Below are 26,709 nucleotides of genomic sequence, written 5' to 3'. Positions count from 1 at the left end.
TGTCTTTACAGGTAAAGTGGATGTGTGCAGCTTAAAAAAAAAAAAACGTTTTCACAGCTGGCGATATACACATTTTTCGTACACGGCAGAATACATCATGACCAGAATGAGATAAATATTGCTGTCGGTAAACAGGTTCGGGGAAAAGGGTGTTTACAAGTGCGGCGGTTAGCGTCTTTCTGTCCACGTTGTACAAATACTCGACGTGAATCTGGCTTTCAAAAAGTGGACAGTGTCGACAATCTCTTTCAAGAAACCCCATAATTGCGATTCCTCCGCCACTCTTGTTGTGACAAAAAGAAAAGGGAGATGGTGAGAAAGACGGTTCCGTATAACAGCCAGAAGAAACGGTGGCAGACATCCTTAAGGTATACATATAGAAAAATCGCATCACCAGTTGTCGCACGAACAAATGCACAAGACTAAGCCCACCCTTTTCAAGCGGAAGAAAACCTATTGTTCAAGAGGTAGACTATATTCTTCAATTCTTCATCGTCATCAGCCACAGCATCAACAAAGTGCACATAATGCCTCACAGGTGTTTAGCGAGTACCACGTTTCTCCGCAGAATGTCGAAAAATTGCATAGTGGCTGCTTCCCTACTTCACAAAAATTATGATGATTTATAGCGTAGTGGGTTCCTCGCAAGTGCACTTCTGTTGGTTGCCAAGGAAGCCCATAAGGCTCCCATGATCCATTTCCTCAGGGTCTCAATAAAGTTAATTCCCTCTCTCTCTGTTTCTCTCTCTCCCTCTTTCCGTTTCTCCGGTTAACGTATGTTATAAAGCGTGGTGGGACAGTTAAATAACGACCGGGCGTCACACAATGTGAATTATGTAACTAGTGGGTCGTTTAAAGCTTCCAACCCGTTACAAAGGGCTCAGCCATAATTCTTCATCGTCCTCAGCCGTCGCATCAACAAAGCGCACATAATGCCTCACAGATGTACCTCGCTTCTCCGCAGAATAACGAATAACGTGGTGGGTGCTTCTCAACTTCCCAAATATTATGATTTGTGGAGTAGTGGGTACGTTGCTAGTGTACTTGTATTAGTAGCCACAAGATAATTTATAACGGGCTCTAGAAATGCCGCTCTTCCAGCTTTCGCTGTGACTGTGCTGCGCTTTCGGCGCAGGCCTGGCGTTTTTAAACGCGATTTCAAAATATAAATCCTACTCAGATCGTGAAAAGTATTCTTGAATCTGTCACTATAATTCACGCTGTTTTCATTTCCACCAGGAGCTAATCACATCTTCTGAGCATTCAGTTGTCGGCCCCTTTAACTGCGCCGCACTTGTGGCAGACTAAATTTCATGACTACGGCTCGCTAGCTGAGGTGAGCCTGAGACCTCTGCCATATAATATCCACTATTGTACGCTGATAAAAATGATTTCTTGGGACTTGTGAATGGTGTTTTATTTGTTGCATGATTTAGGTAAATACCACTTCTATGAGGTGCTGTTAACAAGTCTATTAATGACTTAGACATGCCAGCTACCCCCTTTAAGAAAACATATGAATGATAGTAGTATTGCAAACAATATTCGCTGTAGCTTACGTGACAAAGCACACTTGCGAAAACCAGCAAGTTTACTCTTTCCAGAAATGACAATGCAGCAGGGCAAGTCAATGGCCAGGGCATTGCGGCACGCGAAAAGCGCTTAGCCGCAATGAATGGCTCCAAAATGACTAATACCTAGACTCTAAGTCAATTCTGGCCGCTTTGTTCGAGGCTATAGAGCTCTAGTTCGATCTGGTGAAAACCAGAGCCAGGACAATAGACAGCAGGGCAGCTGCGCTCAAACAGGCTTGCGAGGCCGCGTTGTACCCTGGCACTGTGCGTCCGATGAAAGTGTGGATGAGTTTTTCAATTGAGCCCACGTCGACCTGTGCGCACTGCGCGCTGTTGATCTTGGAAAGGGCGACACACTTGGGCAATTCCTTCTTCAGTACCCTGCAGTGGAAGCAATAGTAAGACTTGGTTTCCAGTGAATACGAGTTGCAAAATGGCGAATCATAACGACAATGCAGCAGGGCAAGGTTAAGGACACGTTTTAGCCGCAAAGTAAAACACACACAAAAAGGGGAGGAACACAATGACAGGCCGCTCGTCGTGCCGTTGTGTTCCTCCCCTTTTTGTGTGTCTTTTACTTCGCGGCTAAAACAGGAAAACTCCGTGGTCAAAAACCTAAGGTTTCACTCTGCGCAACGCATATAACTTTTCTTTAAACCTTCATGGCACTGGCTGGTGAAACAATTTTCTTTCTTATTATTGAACCATTTGCTTTATGAAGAGTTGGCAGCGCAAACAAACGGGACTCAGACAGAGTAGGACCAAACGTGCGCTTGTTTGGCTCCGCCGCTTCTGTGTCTCGTTTATTTGCGCTGCCAAGTTTTCAAATGGATCTATGCCAACTAGCCCGCGTATCTAGCCTTCTGAAGCTTTTCCTATATTCCGCGTGCTTCTGCAGAACTTATGTGCTAAAATAAAACAGCGCGAAGCACGGGACGAAAGACACATTAACCACAAGACTTTCGTACCGTCCTTCGTGCTGTTCTATTTTGCAAATGTCGCACCATCTTGCCCAGAAAAAGTCTCTGCTAAAATAAGTTTTCCCGAATTCCCGTCTGGAGCTAGGTCACAACGACGCACGTCTTCAGAGCGCGTGCTTCATGCATCGGAAAGAAAAAGAGATTAGATCTAATTTTCCTTGTAACGTTATGCGAGTGTGATGAGGCCAGAAAACAAAAGCAGAATAGTCAACTTAGATACGACTGTGCATTGCGATCAGCACATTCCCCCATTTTCGAAGCGGTGGTCGTAGTGAGAGGACCGTAAAAGCCAGTGTCAAGGCTTCCTCAGCCCCTTATGCTTTATGCTTAAGATTATCCCCTTCCGCGAGCGTAAATCTCGTCACTCTAGCTGGCGGTACATAAACATTCAAGAAGAAAGTTAAGCAACACTCTGACATGCCACCTCAACCTGATTTCATTGATTCGTGGGGTTCAACGTTGGAGGGTCAACGTTGGAGGCTAACATCAGAGCTGTATCTTGCACAAGAGCTCCATAGAGGCCAGTAGTTTTTGATAGGTGGCTGCCTTTTAGTGACGTATAATCTTACTTCAATTTTTTTTGGGATTAAAGTTGGATTTCGGTGCACTATTTCAGCTTGCGCTACAGGAGATTTAGACTGGAAATTGTGAAAGTTACGTTTCCCATGAACGAGTCAGAAAGTACAACAGCGTTACTCTTGGGGTGGAGTGATATCCAGCCGCGCCAGCTGCTCTTTGCTTAACAACCAAAATAGGTGATCAATCAGTAATCGGCTATAGGTCTACAAATTTAAGCGTTATTTGAGAGATAGGTAATCCAGAAGAAGCTGCAAAAAGAAAAGCCGTACTCCAAATCTTTTTCTGTCCTCTTCGCGAAGAAGTCGAAATTCTTAGTCGTCAGTGGGAGTTGCTGGATGCAGCCGAAGAACGCTGGGAAGTTCCAGCACTGATAAGTGTTCAGGACCGCTGCGCAATAAAATAAAAAATAAAATAAAACAGAAATAATATATTGGAAGAGCATGCACAGCCTCATACATTGAATGTAGCTAGTTGCAAGGTGGAAAATGCACGATAGTGGTTCCCGCAAAACATGTTCCACCGCGATACGTCCGCGGGAGCACGCGCAGGCGGATGGTTGTCTTAGTAACAATCTCAGATAAGTATTCTTTCTTCCTGTGGTCATGTTTTTAAGTATTCGAGTACCTTATTCAATACGACAATTCACCTCGCGTGAGCTTCCTTTTCTAAAGCACATCTAACGCAGTGTGTGCATGGTTACAAATTTGCTTCGCTTATGCTGTTGGTATGTGTGGTAATATTTTTGTAGCTTATATATTCATTTTAAATCCCTTCAGCAATTAGTAGTCAACACTAAACGTCACTAGCTAGCACGTGCCACAACCAGTATTTAGTCGCCATAAGCCAACATTCATGAGTACTAACGAATACGAACCAGCACTTTGCCAGCTATAGCTGGCAAAGTTGGTGACTAAATGCTGGGACTAAAAGCACTAGCTGGCACTATTGTAAAGCACTATAGTGCTTTCCAATAGTGCCAGCTAGTGCTTTCCCCACGACAGGAGACTACCCGAAAGTTCAACAACGAGCCAATATTGGTTTCAAATGAGTAAATATGATACATATTATGGAATACGCCCCATGTTATAAGCGAGAGAAGGGAAAATTTCTTTGCGTAATTTGAAGGTTGCGGGTTCAGATCCCACCGACGGAAAAGGGGACTTTTCGCCCACTTCAATTCCTTTCAATTTATGTCATCATAAGTGCACTGCAGTTAAAAGGCAACAATTAACCTCACCTATGCTCTCCCTAGCCTGGTTGTCTGTTCGATTCATTCGGTATTGTGTACATGTTAAGTCACTTATGCTACGTCATGCCCACTGAAATGTTCCACTTAAAAAGATGACTGAAATAATATATGTCACGTGGCTGTGACGGTGAAGACTCTTTATTGGGCGAAGTTATGTTCAGGAAATGAAACAGTCAAAGTTCAAGCAATACTCGCTGTATTTTGATGGCGGCTAGCCTAGTCGCCAGACCTCGATAATCTGATGGTCGGCAGAACACGTCGTCTTTGATATATGAATGATAAAAAATTGCAGCGCTTTCGCTGGTACTCATGTCAGGTCCGTAATAAACTCGGCTACTCGCGTCATGCGCGCAATAGTATCAGAAAAGTCTAAAACTACCGTGAAGTTTCCTAAATATTGCGGCACGTCCGGCTCTGAACAGTGGTAACATTTTTGATTGGTGAATTTCAATCACATGAAAATAAAGAAATAAGCGTGCTTCGCAATGTACACCTCCTTGCCACCTATGTAATGTCATGCATGAGATTCGAATGTCCTTCGTGATGTCTCATGCCATTCATGTCACTCACGTCATTCATCGGTACATCATTCTTTCATTTTTTGTTTTTACCGCGTTAATGAATGTTACGACGAACCTCAGTTACGAAGAAGTTAAGTACACAAAACTACAACTGGCAAGTGCAGTTGACACCTGTTACACGGGGAAAGCTGCCCTCGTTTATGGGCTGTGTAGCAGGTCACGTGACAATTAGCTTCGCTACTGAAAGTATAAATATTCAGCTTCTTCCCTTATGTATATTTGTATATTAAGTCATTTTCTCTAAAATAAATCCTTGCTGTTTGTATGTGGAGTCCCCGGGCGTATTACTTTAAATGTTTTGACAATATTTGACATGAGTTAAGGCTGGTTTCACACCCATGGGCGCAGTTACGTATCGGTCGATGCGAAAGCCAAGAAAATCCGTTCCTCGGTACGTGTGGTATCATTTTGTCTGCAATTAAGACGTACATGGCCTCTTTTGCCGTGCTCTTTCACGCACCAGCAGCTCTGTAGTAGAAACAGCCCGGTGGACGCGCTTTTCGGAAGACGTTTCTGCCGCCGTTGCAGTCACGCTGCCCTCGACTGCCGACATGGGGGCCGCCACTTTTCTAGTTAGTTTCCTTAGCTGAAGTGGTCAACCACACTTTGAAACAACCATGGCTAGTATGTTATCTGTAGTTAGGCTTTCCGTCTGACTGGATGTAACAGCGGTTTGCGGGAACTGACGTTCGTCATAACTGTGGTTAGCATGCCCGTGTGACTTGGTTATTACATCAAACCTTATGTGCCATTATTCTTATAATATAGATGCCATGCACGCCGTGAACACTTATTTCATGACCTGTCATTCATGTTTATCACACACGTGAGTAATGCTATAAACATTCTGCTGTATAGCCAGGCAATGAAACGTCCACCATGCCTCTACGATGACATCGTCTCATATTGCCGCGTGCGTTTCTTTGTTACTTTTGCTGTATTCGGTTTTCGGGCACAAAGACTGTCAGCAACGCTCAGCGCAAACCGCGCCTCATTGTTCGAGAACCTTCGCGATCATGCAGATCATTTTGTTAAGATTGCGCGCAAGACGCGTACACTCGAGCTTATTCTAGAATTTGCACGACAGCCAGCGATAACGCTGGAATATTCGACGGCACACGTTTAAATGCCGACGCGCTTCAGCGCTGGTCAGTTGATCGACGGTCGACGATCTGTACGCCGCTATCAGTGCATACCGTGTGTATTGCTGTAAATTAACTTTCCGTTTCTCGGCCACAAGTTCGGCCAAATAAACAGTTTCATCTTGACAACGCCGACTGCTGTCTTCGTCGACGTCACGACCACGTGACATCTGGTGGAGGTGCTGCTGCTTCCATGATCCGGACGCCCCCGCGAAGCGCTGACCCAAGACCGAGCCGCGAGGAGGACGACGGCAAAGAAAACCCGGATCGTCGAACAAGCCGCAGGCAGAAGGGACTACCGCCAGAGCACGGGCTCCTTCCCGAACGAACCAGGCAGCCCCAAGTCCCAACACCGACCTCAGCGACGATGACCGACCCCGTGCAGCCTTCGCCGATCCTACTCCGGCAGCCCAAGGAGCCGCCAACCTTCCGCGGGTCGTCATTCGAAGACCCGGAAACCTGGCTCGAGACTTTCGAAAGGGTCGCAACATTTAACAACTGGAACGCCGACGACAAGCTGCACCATGTGTACTTCTACCTGGAAGAAGCAGCAAGGACATGGCTCGAGAACCGGGAGTCCACGCTTCGAACCTGGGATCTCTTTCGCAGTGCTTTTTTGGAGACGTTCACGAGCGTCGTCCGAGAGGAAAGGGCCGCAACCTTGCTGGAGACACGGGTTCAGCTCCCGAACGAAAACGTGACCATCTTCGCGGAAGAAATGACCCGGCTGTTCCGCCATGCTGACCCCAACATGCCTGAAGAAAAGAAGGTTCGTTTCCTCATGCGAGGAGTAAAGGAACAGCTCTTCGCTGGCTTTATGAGGAATCCGCCGAATACCGTCCAAGAATTTGTCTCCGAAGCAACAACAATCGAGAAAACGCTTGAGATGCGAACAAGGCAATACAACCGCAGCTTCTCAACCACAAGCTACGCCGACGTTCAAGCGCTAGATCCACCGACCTGCGTGAGACGATTCGTGCAATCGTGCAAGAGGAGCTGCGAAAACTTCTACCTTCGTCGCAACCTCAAGTAGATTCCATCGCCGACGTCGTACGCCAGGAGATCCAGCATTCACTCGGTGCGCCTCAGCTAGTAGAGCCGCAGGCGCAAGCTATGAGCTATGCTGCTGCAGCCCGCCGTCATGCTCCTCCTCTACGCCCACGCCAAGGCGACACACCGCCGCAGTACCGTCGCCAGACGCCGCCTCCGCCACCGACGCCCTACCGACCACCTGTCGGCCAGACGCCGCCGCCGCCACCGACGCCCTGCCGCCCACCTGTCGGCCAGCGCTACACCCCGAGGAAGACCGATGTCTGGCGCGCCCCTGACAACCGCCCGCTCTGCTACCACTGCGGGAGGCCGGCCACATGTACCGCCGCTGCCAGTACCGTCAGATGGGGCTACGCGGATTCGCCGTCAACGCGCCGCGCCCGCAGCCAGGCGAACGGCCTCGCGACATCGACGACTACCTCACCGGAACACAGTGGCAAGAACGACGACCTTCCCGCTCGCCGTCGCCCGGCCGTTACATGTCACCGCATCGCCGGCAGTACACTGGCCCAAACCGGGGCCGGTAGCCTAGCCCGTATCCGGAAAACTAAGGGCAGCAACCGATGGAGGTGCGGTTGCTGAACGACGAAATGCTGAAGATCCTCCGCCGTCGACGACGCCGCCGCGACGAAATTCCGAGCCCCCGCCACATGCCGAACGGCGTCCTGAAGACGATACTTTGCGACCGGAAGCAGACCTGACGACGCAACGCGGAATCAGCGGTGCAAACCGACGTAGCCGTGACCCGACGCCGCGACGTAACCGCAACGCAAGATGGCGGATTAGCAACCTCGACGTTCTGATCGACGGCCACAACGTCACCGCTCTCGTCGATACTGGAGCCGACTATTCCGTCATCAGTGGGCCGTTCGTAGCACAGTTGAAAAAAGTTAGGACTGCTTGGGAAGGCCCCGAGATCCGGACCGCTGGAGGCCATCTGATAACGCCGACTGGTGTCTGCACGGCGAGGGTCACTATCAATAACCGGACTTATCCTGCGAGCTTTGTAATCCTACAAAACTGCTCCAGGGATGTGATACTTGGAATGGACTTCCTAAGTGACCACGGCGCCGTTATCGACCTGAGGTCTGAGTCGATAACACTGACCTCAGACAAAGCGCTCCCGCCCCACGCGATGCCAGGCAACCATGCATTGAATGTGATAGAAGAGCAGGTGACCATTCCACCGCGCTCCAGCGTCATTATTTCCGTGGGCACCGAAAAACCTGCGAACCTTGAAGGCGTCATCGAGGGCGATCAGCACCTACTCCTGAACCGTCAAATTTGCGTCGTACGAGGTATAGCCGAGCTGCGTGACGGTAAAGCAAAGGTAGTGCTGACAAACTTCAGCCACGAATATAGACTTTGGTACGACGGTTGCCTACATCGACGAATGTGTAGCCGCCAGCGATGCTTTCGCCCTCTTCGATGCCGCCGATCCTGCTTCGACGAATAGAGTTCCCGAACCGAACTTTGCCGTCAACCCGAGCCTTCCGAAGGCCAAGCAAAACCAGCTCAAAACCCTGCTCCTGCAATACAAGGACTGTTTCTCGTCGTCATCGCGGGTCCGACAAACGCACCTTGCGAAGCAACGCATTATAACAGAAGAAAATGCTCGACCACTCCGTCAGAGCCCCTACAGAGTTTCTACTCGAGAGCGCCACGCGATAAAGAAACAAGTCGACGAGATGCTACGCGACAACATCATCCAGCCGTCGAAGAGTCCGAGGGCGTCACCCGTGGTGTTAGTGAAGAAAAAGGACGGGACACTGCGCTTCTGCGTTGATTATCGGCGCCTGAACAAAATCACGAAGAAGGACGTGTACCCCCTCCCACGAATAGACGACACCCTGGATCGACTTCACAACGCGACGTACTTTTCGTCGATGGACCTCAAGACCGGCTACTGGCAAATCGAAGTCGACGAGAGAGACCGAGAAAAGACTGCCTTTATAACACCCGACGGCCTCTTTGAGTTCAAGGTCATGCCTTTCGGTCTTTGCTCGGCACCTGCGACGTTCCAGCGTGTCATGGACACCGTACTGGCCGGATTGAAGTGGCAGACGTGCCTTGTGTATTCGGACGACGTCGTCATGTTTTCCTCGACCTTCGACGAGCATCTCCGGCGGCTTGAGGCAGTACTTCAAGCAATCAAGGCCTCTGGACTGACCCTGAAGCCAGAAAAGTGCCGATTCGCGTACGACGAGCTCTTGTTTCTGGGTCATGTGATCCGCAAGTCTGGAGTGCACCCAGACCCGCGGAAAACAGCTGCCATCGCCGACTTCGCGCCACCCACCGACAAGAAGGCCGTTCGCCGATTTCTCGGCTTATGCGCCTATTACAGACGCTTCGTCAAAAACTTTTCACGTATCGCCGAACCACTGACGCTTCTCACGAAGAATAACGTGGAATTCATGTGGGAAACGGCGCAAGTGCAAGCCTTTCAAGAACTTAAACGACGCCTGCAGACGCCATCCATACTTGCGCATTTCGACGATTGCGCCGATACGGAAATACACACCGACGCAAGTAGCGTAGGACTCGGTGCCGTCCTTGTGCAAACGACTGACGGGCTTGAAAGGGTTATCAGTTATGCTAGCCGGTCACTATCCAAGGCAGAAGCAAACTATTCCACAACAGAAAAGGAATGCCTTGCCATCCTCTGGGCTACGTCAAAGTTTCGCCCCTACCTCTATGGCAGGCCCTTCAAAGTTGTCAGTGACCATCACGCCTTATGTTGGCTAGCTAACTTGAAGGACCCTTCAGGTCGTCTCGCACGATGGAGTCTGAGGCTTCAAGAATTCGATATTACCGTCGTGTACAAGTCCGGACGAAAACACTCTGACGCCGACTGCCTGTCTCGTGCCCCCGTCGACGCGCCGCCGCAAGACGACGACGATGACTGCTTCCTCGGAACTATAAGTGCCGACGACTTCGCCGAAAGGCAACGGGCCGACGCGGAACTGGGGGGCCTTATTGAGTACCTCGAGTGCAAGACCGCCGTTGTTCCGAAGGTATTCAAGCGAGGACTGCCGTCGTTTTTCTTACGGAACGGTGTTCTCCTCAAGAAGAACTTCTCACCCCTTCGAACCGACTACCTTCTCGTCGTGCCCTCATCATTGCGACTAGAAGTCCTCCAGGCCCTACACGACGACCCGACGGCTGGACACCTCGGTGTTTCCCGCACGCTCGCCAGAATACAGGAAAAATACTACTGGCCACGCCTTGCTGCCGACGTCGCCCACTACGTTAAGACTTGCCGAGATTGCCAGCGACGGAAGACACCGCCGACCAGGCCAGCGGGACTTCTGCAGCCAATCGAACCACCTCACCGGCCGTTCCAGCAAATCTGGATGGACCTACTGGGGCCGTTCCCGACGTCGACTTCCGGCAACAAGTGGATCGTCGTAGCAACTGACTACCTCAACCGCTACGCCGAGACAAAGGCCTTGCCCAAAGGCAGTGCCGCCGAGGTAGCCAAGTTCTTCGTGGAGAACATCGTCTTGCGTCATGGCGCCCCAGAGGTCCTCATCACAGACAGAGGTACCGCCTTTACTGCGGACTTAACTCAGGCGATCTTCAAATACAGCGAGACGAGCCACCGCCGCGCCACCGCCTACCACCCACAGACCAATGGCCTCACCGAACGTCTAAATAAGACCATCGCCGACATGCTGGCCATGTACGTCGACGTTGAGCACAAGACGTGGGACGCCGTCCTTCCGTACGTGACCTTCGCCTACAACACGGCCGTCCAAGAAACAACGCAGATGACGCCGTACAGGTTGGTCTACGGAAGGAGCCCGGCGACGACGCTCGACGTCATGCTACCAAACGTCACCGACGAAGAAAATCTCGACACCGCCGCTTACTTACAGCGCGCCGAAGAAGCACGACAGCTCGCCCGCCTACGGATCAAGAACCGGCAGACGACTGACAGCCGCCGCTACAACCTTCGACGACGCCACATGGAATACCAACCCGGTGACCGTGTATGGGTATGGACGCCAATACTCCGACGGGGACTCAGTGAGAAGCTTCGTCGATGGTACTTCGGACCGTACAGGGTACTTCGACGCCTCGGCGCACTCGACTACGAGGTTGTCCCTGACGGCATTACGAACTCTCAGCGGCGCCGTGCACGACCTGAAGTCGTCCATGTCGTGCGCCTCAAACCATATTACGCGCGTTAGCAAATCTGAGGACTGTCATTTTGCTGTATTATTGTGCTTTCTTGTGCTATTGTTTATTGTACTTTGTTGATTTATTCTTGTTATTTATTGTTGCATGCATCGGCCTGTTCTGTTTTAAGCATCGGGACGATGCTTTTTCAGAGGGGGGCATTGCCACGTGCGTTTCTTTATTACTTTTGCTGTGTTCGGTTTTCGGGCACAAAGACTGTCAGCAACGCTCAGCGCGAACCGCGCCTCATTGTTCGAGAACCTTCGCGATCATTGCAGATCGTTTTGTTAAGATTGCGCGCAAGACGCGCACACTCGAGCTTATTCTAGAATTTGCACGACAGCCAGCGATAACGCTGGAATATTCGACGGCACACGTTTAAATGCCGACGCGCTTCAGCGCTGGTCAGTTGATCGACGGTCGACGATCTGTACGCCGCTATCAGTGCATACCGTGTGTATTGCTGTAAATTAACTTTCCGTTTCCCGGCCACAAGTTCGGCCAAATAAACAGTTTCATCTTGACAACGCCGACTGCTGTCTTCATCGACGTCACGACCACGTGACAATATTTATCTAGATGTTCAAGCTATGCTTATCATGCTCTTAAATGCATGGCCAATTCATATACGTCATAAATTCTAGTCGTAAACATGCCATTGTTGGTGTACAGCAAGTTAACAAGCGACCACGAGAGCACCAAGACGCAGACGGTACATTAGATAGATAGATAGATAGATAGATAGATAGATAGATAGATAGATAGATAGATAGATAGATAGATAGATAGATAGACAGACAGACAGACAGACAGACAGACAGACAGACAGACAGACAGACAGACAGATAGATAGATAGATAGATAGATAGATAGATAGATAGATAGATAGATAGATAGATAGATAGATAGATAGATAGATAGATAGATAGATAGATAGATAGATAGACAGACAGACAGACAGACAGACAGACAGACAGACAGACAGACAGACAGACAGACAGACAGACAGACAGATAGATAGATAGATAGATAGATAGATAGATAGATAGATAGATAGATAGATAGATAGATAGATAGATAGATACCTTTGAATCGCAAAAAATGTCTCGCACTTAAAAGTAATCCGGTATATGAGTGCGAATGGCACTAGAGAATCAGCCTCCTGAGCAAATTTGTTTAAACATCCTATGAAATACAAGAACAGAAATGGGGGAATGAGGAACATGCCAAAGATGAATAAGAACTCTTTCAGGAAGGCCAGATTGCGGGGGCGTGCGGAATAGGGTGTTAAGGAAGTTACGGATGTGTAAGGCTTGTTTGATCCATTATGTGCTGGACTACTGAAAACACTCCACTGAGCGCGTTATTACTTACTCTTAAGAAGTGATCCTTCGTTCTCGCAGAGGGCATCAAACGCTGCCACCATTGAACTCTCCGCAAGCTCAAGCTCCATCCTTTTGTCCTTGGGACAGTTTTGGCGAGCGTTCCCAAAGGTACACTCCTTGATATTGGCACTGGAAACGTTGATGCGTGTTAGCATACGAGTCCTCATTTGTGGTGCTACTTGCAGCAGGCGGAAGGTGCGGCCGCCGCACATAAATATTTGCACAAGAGACTTGCGGCCGGAGCGGCGAAATCGCGACGCAGGGCAATGTTGTTCTCGAGCGCGCCGATAGCGAGAGTGCCAAGCACAGTCCACTTTCACAAGCCATCTTAACGGCCGCTTCTTACATATATGATATGCTAAGCGCTACTTTACGGCAGAATCATGCGCCACCGTGACGTCGCACTTGAACCTGGTTTTTGTAGCTACACGAGTACCGCGTGACGATCTTGTTTCTCCTCCAAGCATATCCGGTCGAGCACTTATTTTCTGTTTTCCGAATAGTTATAAGAAGTCCCCTTAAAAACAGAAATCGATGGTTCTGGTGCAAGTGAAGAGTTATATTAAGTGAAGTATGATATCGGAGCATTACTGCACTTAAGGTAACGGAGGAGCAGATCTCAACCACACGCTTTCTATGTGGCCTCAGAGATAGGCGGCAAACTGGCACGATTAGATGGGTCTTGGTTCATGGTATGATTTTAAGGCCTTAAATACCTCCTCAAATGAGAAAATCGGCGGCGTGAACACGAACGATGCCAAAAGTCGCGTGGGCTGAGATTAGGGCTTGATAACTTCATCATGTGACGCATCTGAGTCTGCAAAGCTTTTTGCTTTTTTCTTCACGTTTTGCAGATGCTCCATCGAGCGTCGGCAAAAAAAAAAAAATAAAGATCTGTGAAGAAGAAGGAAAAATAAATCCAATTTAACCGATCATTTTAATGATCGTGATCCTCGACAGGTGAGATTAAGATCGTCGGATGAAGTGCTAATACGAAAGAAAGTTTTGTACTAGAAGCGTACGCTATATTGAAGAAGGCAACAGCATGCGTTAGTGATACTTCCATCAGCCTGTGCAGTGGAGGGAAAGTGCTTGGGGCTGCGCACATGTAGTTATGCATCAAATTATTGTTTCGTGTGCATGTGCTCTTGTTCCTACTTTTTAAGGCGAAAGCCTTAGATAACTTATCAAACAGAAGAGCGACCGTCGGCGTCAGCATCGGTGGCATCAACACGAGTGAGGCCGAAAATCATCATCATGCGTTGGCGTCGCCATCATCATACGTCGCAGGTCGCCAAAATTTGTGGCGCCATCATTACGTCATCGTGACGTCACAGGGGGACGTCATCACGTGACATCATCGCTTGGTCAATGGTGTGCCGATCACGGGGGCACTGCAAAACCAGGTGACGTGCACAAAGCTCAGGTGCACCAGGTGACGCGCACAAAACCACGTTCGGTGCGGAAACCTTTAGGGCGGGAAAAATACAATCGCTGGACAAGAAAGAGAAGATGGCTTTCGCCTTCCAGTCGTCTGAGGCAGTTGCGCTGGGTACTGCGTGACTTTTTCTCCTATTTATTCAGTGCTTTCGCCCATGAATAAAACACTGTGAGTTCACGCTTGTCCTCGTATCCTTCCTTGCGAACGTGTATTTTTTTTTTTCGCGCATCCCTTCACTTTCAACTATGCATATCAAACTACGCCAACAACGAGTTCTACTAGAGAAAGTGCTGAAGGACAAGACGCGCGCAGGCGTAGCTTCGTGCCCCTTTGTCACCCGCGCCTTTGTCGGCGCGCTGTCTGGTAAAGAGAGAGAATAAGCATGCGACCAATTTTTTTCCAACACCGCTCGCAGAGACGGGGCAGAAGAAGGCATTTTGATTTTGCTGCCACGAATACCCTAAAACAAAAACGTACTTTTATTTGTGATCGCCATTTCATCAATGAACGCCGGTGGTTGTATTTTTTTCCATCTTCGCGGTTGTTGGAAGTGTTCGAGCAGACAAAAAAGCGCTGTTGCTGCCAGTGAAGTCGTGACACGCCAAGAAAGGGTGAAGCTCTCCTCACTTAAGTTTTCGGAGCTTCGCATTAAGGTATTCCAGCGTCAGTTACAGCAGACTAACTGTTGCTGCTGTTGCTCCGTACCGTTAGCTATTCACTCCGGCAAAAATTTAGTTCTGTAATTGCCTTTGGCTAAAGGCGAAAATTGTTTTACATGGGGTATTTGAAGCATGAAGGAAGGAAAACTAAGGAGAGGCCCTGACGTCACATTCGTGAAGCCACCACGTCGCAAACACCCGTATCGCCTCCTAGCGAATAGGCAGCTAAACATTTGGCTATATCCGTAGCGTCATATTGAAGCACATGCGAGCATCGAGCGAGTCGCGAAACTTTTGCAGTCTTTTTATTTATTTATTTTTGCCGTGGAAGTGTCGCAGACGATTCAAGCATGCTAGGCTCCTTTTGTTTTTTTTTGGGGGGGGAAAGCTACGCAATGCCAAGCTGTTGGGTATACCCTGTGTCGGGGTTTGCTTTTCATGTGTAGACATTTGCGCTCAATATGACTTTCAACGCGGGAGCGCGTGGCCTCACGAGTTTAATGATCGCGCACGGCTTCAACTTGCTTCATTTCTGTAACTCAATATTATTTTCTGATTTGGGAACATCCCCCAGTGAGAGAACAGCATTTAGCTGTAGAAATAAGGGTTAGAGCAGTGCTGGGCAGTATCGAAGATACATGTATCTTAGATACTATCTCAGATACTCTTTGGGTATCTTGTATCTGTATCGCGATACGTTTCGCAAGACGAATATCTGTATCTGTATTTCCGATACATTCAATAATGTATCGTGTATCTTAAGATAGAAGATACTCCTATAGAAACACCAGCGTACGCAACAATAATCGCTGGCTCAACTCCGCTTCTCAAGCTGGTACTGGTGCTACTAAAGCGCCTCAGTAAAACTCAGCGCAGTGACGTAATTTTATTTTTCCGGCAAAGTCCACCAGTGAAGGCAGGCAATGAAGTGTGCGCGTCCGTTTTGGTGGAGCAGAGCAACTTGACAGCGCTCGCGTAGTCACGACAGAACAAGCGCGCGAACGTCCAGCTTAGCTAACGTGCCTTTCGTTTTCTCGATTTTTTTTTCTTTTTTCGTGTGCCAGTGCCATGATACTTACCCTTATCCACTGTCCAGCGCCGCGTACCACAATGCGTGCGGCGACTATCGCGCAAATTCTGATGCCGCTCCCCTGCGCTGTGCTTCGCTACGAAATCTGAAGTATATGGTTGCTTTGCTTGTCGCGGCTTTCACACACAAGCGATTTGAAGGATCTTGTGGATGTAAGTTCGACTTACATGCGATTGACTTATGTGCAAATAAGATCCGAACTGTAGCACCACTAGTACCGATGCTAGATCTAATAGATGAAGCGCTTATCTAACAGAATATATGTTCGTGTACCGTATCTTTTTCTTCCTGCTGTCAATCCAATTCCGGCCGCGGCGGTCGCATTTTCAATGGAGGCGAAAATACTTGAGGCTCGTGTACTTCGATTTAGGTGCACGTGAAAGAACTCCAGGTGGTCAAACTTTCCGGAGTCCTTCACTGCGGCGTCTCTCATAATCGCATCGTGGTTTTGGGGTGCTAAACCGTAACAATTATTATTATCTTCCTGCTATCTTTATTCAAAGAGCTTTTGAAATCATAATTTGATTGTTAGAACAAGTTCTTCTTTAGTTGTCCTTCTTTTGCGTCCCGTACATTACCTAGGGCTCTGAACTTTTTTTTTCCGGTCTGGTCGCACAAATATGCCTCTTGTAACGTGCTGCCAAAATAAGTTCTCGGCTTTATTCTTACATTGAACTATCTGCTTTATTTCTGCTACTGTTTGCACATTTACTGTTCTGCGAGGTGATTTTGAAAACAAATATGTAATCATGTGGGCGCGCACTGAGTATGCAGTACCAAACATCCTGCTAACTGCTTAGAAAAAGAGCGAAATTGAGTTTGCATCATAATTATGGAAATAATTATGAGCCATATTAAAGTTGTTAGGAAGGGGATTCGAGAAACATTGCTATAGCAAACGATCTGTTTTTCTCATGAGCCCAACGAGCCGTTTCAGTCAATTTTTGATAGGCACCAAATATTTTTACTGTCTTACATTAACAAGTAAGTTCAAGATGCTTCATGATTAATTGTCATAGCTATTAAGGGTGCCGCCTGTATTGTGTTTCAATACTTATTCACGATGAATGTTTGATACAAAACGACTTTTCTATTGCATTTATATATATCTGATTTGTTTTCCTTTTTTAGGCCTCCCTAATTGTTTTACTATTACTAATCGCCAGTTAATCGGACATATGGGTGGCAATACCGTGAATAGCAGCGCTGTGCTGCGACGATTTGTGCAACTTGCCACGCGCTCTCATTTCTTTATTTTGGTGGGATCGGGTTTAAACTGCAAAAACATTATTAGCAGCGCTCAGCTCAAAACACGTCGCGATGTTTCGGAAGCTTCGCAGTTGTTTCATGTTGTTCTGTTAAGATTACGCGCGAATCCCAGCAGCGGCGGCCACATTTCGATGGAGGCGAAATGCTCGAGCTCGTGTACTTAGATTTAGGAGCACGTTAAAGAACCCCAGGTGGTCGAAATTTCTGGAGCCCTCCACTACGGTGTCCATCATAATCATGTCGTGGTTTTGGGATGTAAAACTGCAACAATTATTGTTAAAATTATGCGCAGGACGCGAGCACTGTAGTTCATTCGGGAGCTTACGTGAGCACCATCGGTAACGATGGAAGGTTTGATCGCAGATGTGACCACGCGTTCCGTCTATGATCAGAATACCGAAGGCCAACGACATTTATTGCCGCTATCAGTGTACAGAGTGCTTTGCTTGTATTATGAGTTACTTAGTTTTCTGGGCACAAGTTTGCCCAGTGAGCAGTTTAGTCTCTACCAGAGTGACTGTCGCCTTCTTTATCCTTACCACCACGTGACAATACAATAGGTACTAGGCATTTCTGGGGTGAACATATTCTCTCGTTGAAGAAAAATTGTTGAAAGATTGCACGTTAGTGAATATATTGATAACGAACCCTTTACTCCAACAGATAAGTAGAACGTGAAAAATCATTGCAGTTTTATGAGCTCTACGCATACACAGTGCGTCACGAAAAATATCGCCGGCAACGTTGTTTGCTACTGTACACCGGTGATTCGGTATTGCGTGAACGGTCTTTTACAGACAAGGTAAAAATCCACACCGGCATTTGCGCCATCGTGCGAAGGCTTCGTATTGAAGTTCTTGTGATTAGATCGCAACCCGCTAGGTGGTCGGCAAGCTGAGCAGCGACTCCCATGAATTACAAAAATGACAAGCAAGAGCCGCTATCAGTGAAGAGCTGTCCTGTTAAGCAGCCAAAACAAACCCCAATAAGTTCTGTCGGAAGTAAACTAATGCACTTGGACCAAGAAGGACAATACTTTTGAAATAATAACACACATTTCATTAAAATTAAACAAAATTGGTCACATTAAAGCAATTTTCAAGCAAACCTTTTCGTGCATTGGCGTTCGCTACTACATTAGGGGGTCTATAATAACAAATTTGCGAATGTATCGAAGTATCTTAAGATACAATTAATTGTCAGGTATCGTATCGGATACAATTATTGCGGTAGTATCTTGTATCTGTATCCCCAATACTTCTTGCCTGTGTATCTTGTATCGTATCGCGATACAATTTCAAAGTATCTTTGCGCAGCCCTGGGTTAGAGGAATGAATGCGAAATCTTTAGACTCGTAAGGCCACGCGCTCCCGTGTTGCAAGTCATTATGAGCGCGACTGGACGTGCATTCGCTTCATTGCCGACCACTGATGCATGGTATTTGCATGGGAAGGTCTCTGACGTGCTCTGTGTTGGTTCTTACGCATTGTGTCAACACAGAACAGACGTGCAGTTTTGTTTTCGGCGTATGACGCGCCGTAGGTATTGTCGTTCATACGGAAGGGCAATAAACTTTAGTTGTTATCCAGGAGCATCGGCAGAAATATTTTTCGGGGTGCGGGGGGGGGGGGCACCCTCTTGATCTGAAGTCAAGGCCGGGCAGGCAGATGCGGTCGAAGGCCATTTTGAGCTCGGTATGCCGCGGCAAAAAAAAAAAAAAATTCGTGGGGGGGGGGGGCGAAAAGTGTGGCAGGGGCACATTACAGGGACACTCAAGAGAAAAACGATTTTTCTATTGATAGTAAATTACTCTTTCACAATTCAAAAATCGCCGCGCTTGCCGCGAGAAGACGCTTGGTAAGCGAGAAAACGCGCGAAAACAAAATGCGGCTGGCGACACACCTTAAAATTACCGCACCGAACGCCGTGACGTCATAGATTTTAACGTCGTCTACCAGGGCCAACCTAGTTCCTAATCAGTAAAAACGAAGTACATTGTCCTCCGAGGGAGCCATAGACTTAACATACGATGTTTCAGAAAATTTAGTTGAGCTAATGTCGCCAAAATACGACAAATGCACTTTGAAATCCGTGACGTCAGGCTCGGGGATTTCGACGCGACATTTAAGTCATAATGGTATTTAGCGGAAACAGTAGACAAAGGACAAAGGAGAGGACGTGGACGCAGCGCAATCTTCCAACTAAAATTTATTCGAGAAGAACACACATATAGTATATACAGACCAGGCGATCAAAAAAAGAGAAAAGAAGAGAAGAAGAAACCTGAGAGTAAAACGGAAAGTATATACAAGCAAAAAATATGCCCGCTTGGAAAAGCATAACATGTCAGCGCTACGCCGTGGTACCGCCCCCGTCCCTACGTCGCGCCAGAAACAAAAGTTCTTTATCGGAAAGGTGCAGCGATGGCATGCTCACGCATGCGTCACCGGACCGTGCAATTTCCTCAGCCTCAATAATCTCCCTCACGCTTTGATCCTGGCTGGTAGGGACGCCAGGCTGGTAGGGATCCTGGCTAGTAGGGACGGAGGCGGTACCACGGCATAGCGCTGACATGTTATGCTTTTCCAAGCGGGCATATTTTTTGCTTGTATATACCTTTCCTTTTACCCTCAGGTTTTAAATGCGAAGCATTTCTTAGCGAACTTCTACGAGTTTGAGCGTATCTATCTATCTATCTAGCCGCCTACGACTTTGGGCTCTCCTGGCCGTTTCGTTAATAGGATATACACCAAACTTGGTATGGCGTAACGTGCTTTTATGACGAACATAAATGGCAGGTCATAACATGAAAATCATGATATCTAATAATAATATCTAGGGTTTAACGTCCCAAAACCACCGTATGATTATGAGAGACGCCGTAGTGGAGGGCTCCGGAAATTTCGACCACCTGGGGTTCTTTAACGTGCACCTAAATCTAAGTACACGGGCCTCAAACATTTTCGCCTCCATCGAAAATGCAGCCGCCGCGGCAAAATCATGATATCCATGTCATGAACGATATGATTTACATGCCACCGTTTTAGTGCTCTTGGGGCCGTTTCGTTAGTTTGATATATACCAAAATTGGTATCGCGTGACAATAGTGTATGAGGAACACAACTGACAGGTCCTAACGTGCAAATCATGACACGCGTATCATGTACAGCATGATTTATATTCCACGCTCATGGTGCGCTCGCGGCCGTTTCGCTAGATTGATATACACCAAAATTGGTATCGCGCGACGTGACTGTGTGACGAACACAAATAACAGGTGGTAACGTGAAAATCATGACACTAATGTCATGCACAGTATGACTTACGTGCCACGCTCATGGCGCGCTGGCGGCCGTTTCGCTAGCTTGATATGCACCAAAGTTGGTATCGCGTGACGTGACTGTGTGACGAAAACAAATAACAGGGGTTAACATGAAAATAATGACACGCATATCATGTACAGCATGATTTACATTCCACGCTCATGGTGCGCTCGCGGCCGTTTCGCTAGCTTGATATACACCAAAATTGGTATCGCGCGACGTGACTGTGTGACGAACACAAATAACGGGTGGTAACATGAAAATCATGACACGCATGTCATGCACAGTATGACTTACGTGCCACGCTCACGGCGCGCTGGCGGGCGTTTCGCTAGCTTGATATACACCAAAATTGGTATCGCGCGACGTGACTGTGTGGCGAACACAAATAACAGGTGGTAACATGAAGATCATGACACGCATGTCATGCACAGTATGACTTACGTGCCACGCTCATGGCACGCTGGTGGCTGGTTCGCTAGCTTGATATACACCAAAATTGGTATCTCGCGACGTAACAGTGTGGCGAACACAAATAACAGGTGGTAACATGAAAATCATGACACGCATGCCATGCACAGTATGACTTACGTGCAACGCTCATGGCACGCTGGTGGCCGTTTCGCTAGCTTGATATACGCCAAAATTGGTATCGCGCGACGTGACTGTGTGACGAACACAAATAACAGGTAGTAACATGAAAATCATGACACGCATGTCATACACAGCATGACTTACGTTCCACGCTCATGGCGCGCTGGCGGCCGTTTCGCTAGCTTGATATACACCAAAATTGGTATCGCGTGACGTGACTGTGCGACGAATATAAATAACAGGATTTAATATGAAAATCATGACACACGTGCCATGTACACCAAGACTTACGTGCCACGCTCATGGTGCGCTGGCGGCCGTTTCGCTAGCTTGATATACACCAAAATTGGTATCTCGCGACGTTACTGTGTGACGAACATAAATAACAGGTGGTAACACGAAAATCATGACATGCATGTCATGTAGGGTATGATTTAGATGCCACGCTCATGGTGCACTCGCGGCCATTTTGTTTACTGGATATATACCTAAATTGGTATGGCATGACAAGAGTGCGTGACGAACATAAATAGCAGGTCACGCATCGTATATATGTAGCAGAATATATGTTTCATTATCATGGCATTTACCAGATTCTGCACGCATGCATGTATGACAATCTTGCGATATATGGCGAACTAGATGTCACGACATGAATGATTTCATAAGCCTCAATGACAAACAAGACGATGTATGCAGCTCTTTACAGGCTGCTTCGCATTACCTCGATTCCCACACTGCGTGGGATCTACCGATTTTTTTTTCTTCTCTTCTTTTCTCTTTTTTTGATCACCTGGTCTGTATATATATGTGTGTTCTCGAATAAATTTTAGTTGGAAGAATGCGTTGTGTCCAAGTCCTCTCCTTTGTCATTTGTCTACTGTTTGCGCTAAATACCATTATGACTTACTTGTTCCAACTCACCCAACAAGCAACGTTGCTGCGATATTCAAAAATGGAACTTTGACCTTGATTTTATCCTCTATTAATAAACATATGATGGTGATATTAACGACATTCGGTTCTCAGGGAACAGTTTATCAATCTCAACCGATTCACTGTTTCAGTTTAGTGTCCCTTTAAGATATCCAAAGACGACAGAATGGGTCACTGAACAAACTGGGGTAGCCTACATTTTAAGTGACAATAAACAAACGAAAAAGACCCGGGTCGGTCATATAATGCACAGGAAAAACGCACAACGGCCACTTAGAGGTACTGAATGGATACCAAGTTATGGGAGATTTAGCTGAGTACGGTAGAATTATCTTTGGTGATGCATTGAAATTTCGCAGGGATCATATGAATGGAGCCCACACTAGTCTGGGTAAATTGGAGACAATTGGGACAGGCCTTCATCCTGCAATGGACACAAAATGGGCGAAGTATGAAAATTACTATGATGGTGAGGACGTTAGGGAACTTCAGGCTGGTCACAACACCTGTTTACAAAGCACAAGAAATGTTAAATTGTTTTTTTTTTCACTGAATAACCAGCTCACTATGTTTTTCACGCCAAAAAAGTACATTGTGAACATTATTGATTTACAATAAGGTATATAGAATTTTCCTAGATTAAAACCTTGTCTTTAAAGACGGACTTACCTGCAGATGGCCTTGTAAATGTTGTCAGTGTCAACACGTGGAAATGCTAAGTACATTCCAATGCCCATAAACTTTTTCGTGATGCACTGCATTATTTGTCCTTCTTGACACTCGTCCTGCATAATCTGTCCATCTAGAAAGTTTGTCAAGGAATAACGAAATCGTTTAGTCAGATCAGTACAATAGTAAATTTTCAATAATTTTTCGGAAATAAGTGTGACTGTGTGGGGCAATCACGATAAGATTAGATGAGTGTAATATAAAACGACGCTGATTAAATTGCAACTTTTCAAAAAGACCATTCACTAAAGATCCGTATATGAAAATTGTGAGCCTTTCCACTCTGCGAAGGTGGACGACCAGTAAGGCTGCTTAGCACATGACCGAGAGGGGACACAAAATTTCTAACCATGGCCAACAACACGCCCTACAATTGAACACGAGATGTCCGCCCAGAAAGCCCCGTCTTAATTGAGCGCGTGCTCCTTTAATGTTTTCGATTTCAGCAGCATGGTACCGTATTTACTCGAATCTAGGCCAGCCCCGATTGTAAGCCGACCCCCGAAATTCGGAAGGCAAAAAAAAACTTAATCATTGTACTCGAATCTAAGCCAACCACCCCCATCCCCTCCCTTTCACACATCGTTTTTTCGAAAAAAAAACATCGGCTCAGATTCTAGTAAATACAGTAATTTTTGCCGTAATCTCCTCTTTGCAACACGCTTCGACTTGCCCGGCTTGCCGCATGTGCTTGGCGTTTCGTGCACGATCTTAAGTGGTGTTTGCCGCCCGTGTCTTCCCTTCTTCATTTTTAGCCAACCGCTGGTGAGTAGTGGGGTTTGTCCAATTGGTGTGATACGTAGGCTTTTGTTGACGCACCGGAAAAATGCCCGAAATCCTAGCCGCATACTGCTTCGCTGTAAAGACACGTTGAATTACCGGGTAGTGATGCTGCGGTGGCTGTAGATATAACGCACGGAAACGTCTGCTGGTCACTGGGACTTAGTGAGCCATCGATACACGTCGGCCGGAAGTGAAGAGCTACGGCGCAGCCTCACGCCATGTGTCATGCATGGTGCGCTGAGCCTTGCGTGAGGGCCTCATTGCAGTGGCCGTAAATACAAATGCAACAAAATTATGCAATATATTTTAAATGATTGTCAAAGCTGATGTGGAGGGGAGTAAGTGGACAGAGTTTAAGGCACACCAAAAATGATTTTTTTTAAATTGTCGTCGGAACTTTCCATTGTTCGGTGTTTTTTGAACTTAACCTGATGGTATCTTTTTACTGAAAAGCTATATACAGTGAAACCTCAGTGATACGAATCTCACGGGACTACCAAAAATATTCGTATCATCCAAAATTCGTATCAGCAGAAAGCATGAAAAATTAGCATGCGACAAAAGAAAGCTGGCGTACATTTTCATTTATTGTTTTTCAGGGCCGCAGCAATGTCCGCAAGAACCCCGAACGATTGTCAGTTAAGTTTTTAGATGTCGGCAATCATACCAGTACTGATAAATATATGGCCCATACGCGCATATTTAATTAATGAACCAGGTGCGTTGTGACCCGCGACAGCAGTAGCCCCTTTAAAATTTTAGTATGTTTTTTTTTTCATGACACCGGAGTACTGCAGTAAAAGTAACGAAAGAAGCGCTTTGACGCCATAGATCAATGCCACAAAATTACAGAACCACGGTCTTGTGTTATGACTTTGTTATCGTGGAGGTGTTGGGGATGTTTTTGGGATATTTACGGCCATGCCCGCACAAGTGCGAAATCAACGGTCGTGCATGTTGACACTGTGAGGCATGACTCCTTCGCAAAGACCGTCCTGGTCTTCTTTTGGTCCTCGTCCACCTTTCATAGGATGTCTGATGCATGAGGCATGCACGTGTAAACACAGTACAACGACAGGAGCCCGCATCGACGCATTAGAAAAAGAAGCATGGCACTAATATCCTCTGTAATCTAAATGCGAAGGCACACGGAGGCACTTAAGAGCTTCAAAGATTCGGGCACACAATCTCGGAGGCCGTGACGCGTCTCTGAGGGTTTATTCTGACCGTAAGAAAAGTGTTTTCTGATACCGTGATTCTGACAATTTGGCGGTGCGGCGCGCATGCCCCCGCTTGCGTTCCCGCGCTCGCACGTGCTTGGTGCATCTTCCAGGACAGCACCAACAGCACCTCTTCGTACCTGTGCGGTAGCATACGTTCGTATCAAACGTCACTGGGTGAAAATTGGTTCGCAACAACCGTACTCCATTGCATTGCAGGCTAATGGGCCTTGGCCGGGACCAACGAAAAATTCGTATCACCCCGAAATTCGTATCAGCTGTGATCGTATCACCGAGGTTTCACTGTAAATATAAAATTCGGCAGTTTGGTAGATAATTATGCGAAGAACTTAATGCGAAATTTTCGTTGCTCTGCCACAAAGCTTTTTTCAGATAAAGACCTTCAAAGTACAGAAAAGAACGTTTCCTGGGCCAATTATCAGGTTTTTCTGCACGACACATAAAACTAAAAATACCTGAGCAGAAGCAAAAACATGCATATATTTAGTTAAAGAAATTTCAGCTACCTAACTAACAAATTTTGTGCAATTCGCAACGAAAGTTGGCCACAACAGCAGAGCGGATGAGCGCTTCACTCCACCTCTCCGTCATTATTGATTCTCTGTGCTTTGGAAAAATTTTTGGCGGCAAAACGAATTGCGGATCTCTTTTTTTCCACTCATCAGGCAAGAATATATAAAATTTTGAAATAAATTTAAGAGGTCGACCAGCCATCCATTGTTCGATCTTACGCGGAATCACCCTGCAATGCCTCCGATCCTGGAGGCTGTGCAAAACCATGTTCCGTCCAAAAAGCATTCTGAAGGAGGCGGGGAACATCGACTGAACATAGATGAACAAAAAGAAGATGGATTACGCCTTCGTGTCATCTTAGGCAAAAGCATAAGGCACCCTGCCAGTCTGTTTAGTACAGGGACCGCATCACGCCCTATCAGGAGTCGACCGTTGAGAGTGATTTACCCTATTTTATTGCAAATACATCTTACCACGACTTTTGATGCGAAAGCTTTGTATTCATTTACGTTAGCACGATTACACTAATTCTGTTCAGCATACTTTCAAACGACTGGGAACGAGTCAGCAAAAGTTGATTTATTAACGTATGGGTAAAATCTGCTGCACAAAAAAAAAAAAAAAACACCTCCGCACAGCCAACTAAATATTTCATACCACCGTCGTGCATCCCCTTTTGACACGTGCTCTCAACCTTTTTATTTCTTGTTTAAACTTCAAGTTCTTACGACGCGCTTAAACGGCAGCTGCTGAAAACTTGGATTTAATCAAAGGTTGTTGCCTGTAACGACCATCTAATTTATTTGAATGACATCACACGTCGCTTGTCATGCGCTTAAAACTCTAAACAAAGGAATTGCATTGAAGGAGCAGGCTTGGCTACCGAACACGCGGTGTACGTATATCGCGCTTTAACGGAGACACGGTAGCCGAAGCCCGAACGCTGAAATCAGTGATCAAAAATGGGCCGGAAAGTCATTTTGAGTGCGCCACAGCCCTAGGACAGTCGCGAAAGGGAATCGTGGCCATGCATGCAGATCTAGACATTGATGGCTAGCAGACGACACCAGGAGCAATCGACACTGAACGTGCTGCTGACGGCAACTCCGCCCGATTTCGCTGGGCATTTTGCTTGAACATTCAGTACAAATTGCTTTATGAACTTGCCCACTAATGTTTCAAGAACTCGAGCAGAAGAGATTGGGCGGTAGCGTCGAGCAGCCTTCACGTAGCGAACGCGCCCGCGAAGAGCGGCACCCGAGTCCCCTCTCTGACGTCACACGCGAGGACACCACTCAAAGATCTCGAGGCAATTATTCACTAGTACTTTATGGTTCGTTCACACTGCGCAGTCCGGCGTCTACGCCGAACGAAATTCTGCCGTCGCCGAAATTTCACGCCAATCACAT

General features: G+C 47.0%; 1 protein-coding gene across 1 annotated transcript; it reads right to left on the bottom strand.

The window, feature by feature from the left end:
• Positions 1–1,744: 1,744 nt before the first annotated feature.
• LOC119386703 (uncharacterized) lies at positions 1,745–13,034 on the bottom strand. The gene is made up of 3 exons (XM_037653996.2): positions 12,712–13,034; positions 3,403–3,520; positions 1,745–1,955 (listed from the first exon to the last, which is right to left on the bottom strand). Exons 1-3 carry the CDS (start codon positions 12,932–12,934, stop codon positions 1,745–1,747), a joined length of 552 nt encoding a protein of 183 aa, XP_037509924.2. The 5' UTR covers positions 12,935–13,034.
• Positions 13,035–26,709: the final 13,675 nt, after the last annotated feature.

Source organism: Rhipicephalus sanguineus, chromosome 3, assembly GCF_013339695.2.
Source record: "Rhipicephalus sanguineus isolate Rsan-2018 chromosome 3, BIME_Rsan_1.4, whole genome shotgun sequence".
In the NCBI taxonomy this organism is placed as follows: Eukaryota; Metazoa; Arthropoda; class Arachnida; order Ixodida; family Ixodidae; genus Rhipicephalus; species Rhipicephalus sanguineus.
The sequence above is the reverse complement of the archived record's forward strand: the minus strand, read 5'-3'. Positions and strand labels throughout refer to the sequence as shown.

Bases quoted from the DNA above. Each gene is read 5' to 3' on its own strand.
- LOC119386703 (XM_037653996.2), bottom strand. From the start codon at position 12,934: ATGTGCGGCGGCCGCACCTTCCGCCTGCTGCAAGTAGCACCACAAATG. The intron at 3,521-12,711 runs GTAAGTAATAAC...TTTATTGCGCAG, and splicing joins CGAAGGATCACTTCTTAAGA to CGGTCCTGAACACTTATCAG. The intron at 1,956-3,402 runs GTACGGCTTTTC...CTTCCACTGCAG, and splicing joins AGGACAGAAAAAGATTTGGA to GGTACTGAAGAAGGAATTGC.